This window comes from Vombatus ursinus, unplaced genomic scaffold, assembly GCF_900497805.2.
Source record: "Vombatus ursinus unplaced genomic scaffold, bare-nosed wombat genome assembly UNPS02014807.1, whole genome shotgun sequence".
NCBI lineage: Eukaryota > Metazoa > Chordata > Mammalia > Diprotodontia > Vombatidae > Vombatus > Vombatus ursinus.
Window position 1 is genome coordinate 24,706,560 of NW_020954585.1, and position 4,206 is coordinate 24,710,765.

At 43.4% G+C, this 4,206-nt stretch overlaps 1 protein-coding gene across 3 annotated transcripts in view; it reads right to left on the reverse strand.

Moving 5' to 3' along the window:
* Positions 1 to 2,226: 2,226 nt before the first annotated feature.
* Positions 2,227 to 4,206, reverse strand: part of TOP3A (DNA topoisomerase III alpha) — a 39,890-nt gene continuing 37,910 nt past the window's right edge. For all 3 annotated transcript variants that reach the window (XM_027874921.1, XM_027874920.1, XM_027874922.1), the window contains one exon: positions 2,227 to 3,197. In XM_027874921.1, coding sequence (XP_027730722.1) covers positions 3,025 to 3,197 — 173 coding nt within the window. In that variant the 3' untranslated portion in view covers positions 2,227 to 3,024. The remainder of the gene's footprint in view (positions 3,198 to 4,206) is intronic.

Below are 4,206 nucleotides of genomic sequence, written 5' to 3' on the forward strand. Positions count from 1 at the left end.
AAAGTAAGGTATAAAACTAAAAGTTACTTGTTTTCTGTTGTTTGTTCACTACTTGCTTCCTTTACTAAAAATAACAGTAGAGCCCAAGTCAAGCAAAAGTAGAGTCTTTAATAGAACGGTAGCTAGACGTCACACATGAAGCTCTGTCCAGTTTGGGTCAGAGCAGTAGAAAACAACAAGCAGGTTGTCAGGGTCGGTCCATCTCTGCTTCTAGAAAAAAAAACATTGCACACTTTCCTGATGGTGAATTAGTTGTCAGTTGTCATGCTCAGCCTCTTCCATTTTATTTTATTTTTTGAGGCCACTGGAGTTGTGACTGGCCCAGGGTCACACAGTTAGTGTCAAGTGGTGTCTGGTCTGAGACCGGATTTGAACTCAGGTCCTTCTGATTCTAGGGCTGGTGGTGCTCTATCCACTGCGCCACTTAGCCGCCCCTGACCTCTTCCATTTTAGTGCAGAAAAGTAATACCTCATTTTATGACTTATAAGACTTCTGCCTCAAAACAACCCTGTGAATTAAGCAGAGAGCCCTAGTAATCCCATTTTTCAGGTGAGGAAACAACAATTCAAAGCCATTAGGTGACCTGGCCATGGTAAATCAAACTTTAAAGGAATCTGCTGTGCTCAGTTTTAAGGGGCTATAGAAGAAACTGACTATGATGAAGTGACCTTAGTATTATTATATTACTCAGTGCAAATTAGGCAGATGGGGATCCTATCTGATATGGGGTCTGAACATCTGATCTAGCCTTTGTGTCCGTGACTTTGTCAATGGGCAGACGATACCTGGATCATAAAGTGCCTCTGTTTATCATCAAGACTAGGTGTACAACTGACTTTTAGAGACTGGCTGACCTGTAGCCATTCAGTCTGGGACACCGTAACACATTAAGTTAGTCCAGAATCTAGCTGAAGAGATTAGAATGGATGTTCTGAAGCTAAGAGAAGGATGATAGGGGCAGCTAGGTGGTGCAGTGGATAGAGCACTGGCCCTGAAATCAGGAGGCTCTGAGTTCAAATCTGGCCTCAGACCAAACACTTGACACTTACTAGCTGTGCGACCCTGGGCAAGTCACTTAACCCCAGTCGCCTTTAAAAAAAAAAAAAAGGGAAAAGGATGATAGCAATTCTGTCTGTAACACATAGGAAAGTGTGCGGGAATTAAAAGCCATTCTGTGTCTTTAGTAATGAATAGCAAGGAGGTAAGTAGGCACTCAAATTGGGGGATACTTCTTAGAAAAAACTTTACCACCCAAGGGGCAGGTGGCACTAATGCATCTTTTCTTCCCCTCTACACAGCCACCCATCCTAACCAGCTTTCAGACATAAGACATGGACATACAGATCAAACTGCATACAATAAACATATAGAATATCTAAGCTTAACTAAACATCCTCGTTTCACAGATGAAGACACTGAGTCCGCAGAGGTGACGCGGCTTGCTGGACGTCACAAAGCCCATAAATGGCTGCCCCGTGACTAAAGCCCACATCTGCAGACTCCCCATCTGTCTACTTTTCTTCACAGGAGTCGTTCCTGGACAGGAGCTTCCCCTTCTGTAAAAGGAAAATGCTCCCCTGCGGCACTGACAGCGGAGGGGACGATGGCCTGTAAACACTGAACTTGGTCCTAAGGTTGTTTTTTGTTCTTACGCTGAAATTATATTGCGCTATACATTGTTCAAACTAATTAGTCCTCAGCAGGGGCTTGGAAATCTGTCAGATTTCACTGAAAACTTTTCACTGCAGTGATTTTTAACAGACTCCCTATTAAAAAGAAATATGAGAGTTGGAGCCGATTCCAAAAACAGGAAGGCTAAGCTAGGAACTAGGAGACCTGGCCAGTTTGTAAGTTTCCTGTATCTGTTTTTTCACCTACACAGTTAAAAATACCTATCTTACCTGTATCTCAATGTGATATAAAGATAATTGGGATAATGAATGTGAAAATAGCTGAAAAAGATGAAGACCAAACAGCACATTAGGCTTAAGCATTTTCAGTGCTATGGGTACAATATGTTTCTGGGCCGAGGAGGGTTTAGATGTAGTACTATCAAACTAGAAACAGACATTAGGAGAGATGTTAGGGTATTCCATAGGAAGTTCATGGACTGGTTATCCAAAGGATCAAAGCTTGGTCTGCAACTGGTGCTCCTCCCAAGTACTACAGCACACATTTACCTAGCAACCAGACATAAGCAGCAGCACACTAACACACTGTAGGAGTAAGAGGCGGAATTTCTTTTTATTAAGGCACATAAGTTATGTTTGGGGCCCAAGAGCTATAGTAGCCTCCTGGACTAGAAAAACAAGAATTCTCCCAGAGATAAAATTTCACAACAAGCAGCACCTCTTTAAACCAAAGTCCACTTTCTCAATACAACTGCTGTAGCTTACTATTATGGAGGCTCATCTACAGAAAAACTCATTCCCAACTGAAGAAGAGAAAGGTTCATCCGTGAGCAAGCTTGAGGTCCAAACAGACCCAGAACTCTTGGCACTTTGACTCCAAGCATTTCTCACCCATGGCTAGCTTCCTGGGGAAACTTGCATATGTGACCCAAGAGCTAAGAGCCTCCAATGCTTTGTGTTTAAACATCCCTTCTACTAAACACCTTCATGGGTACAGGGAAGACCCATCATCCCAAGTAACTATAACAGCCATTTGCTCCTCTGCAGTTTAGGAATGGATTTCCCTGCTACCATAAATACTGTCTACTGCAAATTTTTAATTTGCAGAGTAATGGCTTTGAGCAGAAGGATTATACTGGAGCTGCTTTCTCTGCTTCTGCACAGCATCCCCTAAATGGCTCTGGGCTTTTCTTTCATCGGAGAAGAGGCTGCTTAGCCCAGTACATCCCAGGCCTATTCCTGGGCCCTGCAAACCACAGTTCATCTGAATCAAGAAGGCCAGGAGAAAGCTGGACTCCAGGTTGAGGGTCTTTCTCCAAGTTCCAGTGACAAGAGAGGTTCCTTGGGCATCTTGCTGCAACAGCTCCCTGCCTTACCCTTCCTGTCCCTCAGTCATCTGTTCTGAGGGCAGGTGGTCCGGGTATGTCCGGGCTGGTGACAGAGGCCACATTTCCGTATTTTCTTTGTTGTGGGTTCAGTGTCTGAGTTAGTCCTAGGTCTTTTGCTTTTGGCTTCTGACCCCTGGCCCTGCCCCCTCCCCCCAAACCAAACTGGTCCAGATGTTCCTGAGGAAGAAACAAAGAAAACATTAATTTGCAAGCTGAGTTATCAGGGTAACAGGGAAGGAAAGTCACAATGGTCAAATGAGAATGGTGTCTGACTGACATCTTTGTGAAATAATACACTTTAAAGGTTCAGTATGTTTTTTACTAGCCACAACATTTAGAGGCAACAATGAAGTTTTCTTTCACTCTCCAGAGTGGTAATGAGATATAAAAGTATAATAAACAACACCAACTTCTGAATACATAAACCATTTCCAAAGACCTTGAAGTGTTTAAATTCCATGCACTCTCACAGTGCCACAGGGAAGGATTTTCATTTTACAGAAGGGGAAATCCATGTTCATGGAAGACTCCTGGCAAGGACATTAAAGGATTCAGTATATCAGCAAGTCTCTTGACTGGCATGTCATTCCTACTGTATTTCTCACCAATCATGATTAAAATTTAGTGAAACTCTTTTAAGTTCAGAATCTCTCTGCTCTCCACAGGTAAATCTCTTGACAGCTATCAACTTTTAGCACAATTATTTGTGAGGCAATGTGTTGATACAGCAAGAAAAGTACTGGCCATAGGGTCAGACCTGGGTTCATGGCCTGACTCCAACCACCACTTTGTGACCGTGGGCTTGTGACCACAAGCCTTAGATTCTCATGAAGAAAACTGGTATAATGTTTGTTTACCCTGCCTATAACAAGAACAAACACTGATAAGTGCCTAGTATGTGTCACCAAGCTGGACGCTAGGGATAAAAAAGACAAAAATAAACAATCACTGTTAAATTCCAAGGAATTTAACTTCTCCTGGGATGGGGCGGAGGGGGGCATTACCACATGTACAAAGATGTGACTAAAGGCAATTGGAAGTGAAGGAGGGCACCAAGTGGGCCATTAAGGACAGCTTCATGGAAGAGTTAAAAGCAGAGGAGACCCTTAGTTTTGAAAATGAAAGGCAGAGGGGCAGCTAGGTGGCACAGTGGATAGAGCACCGGCCCTGAAGTCAGGAGGACCTG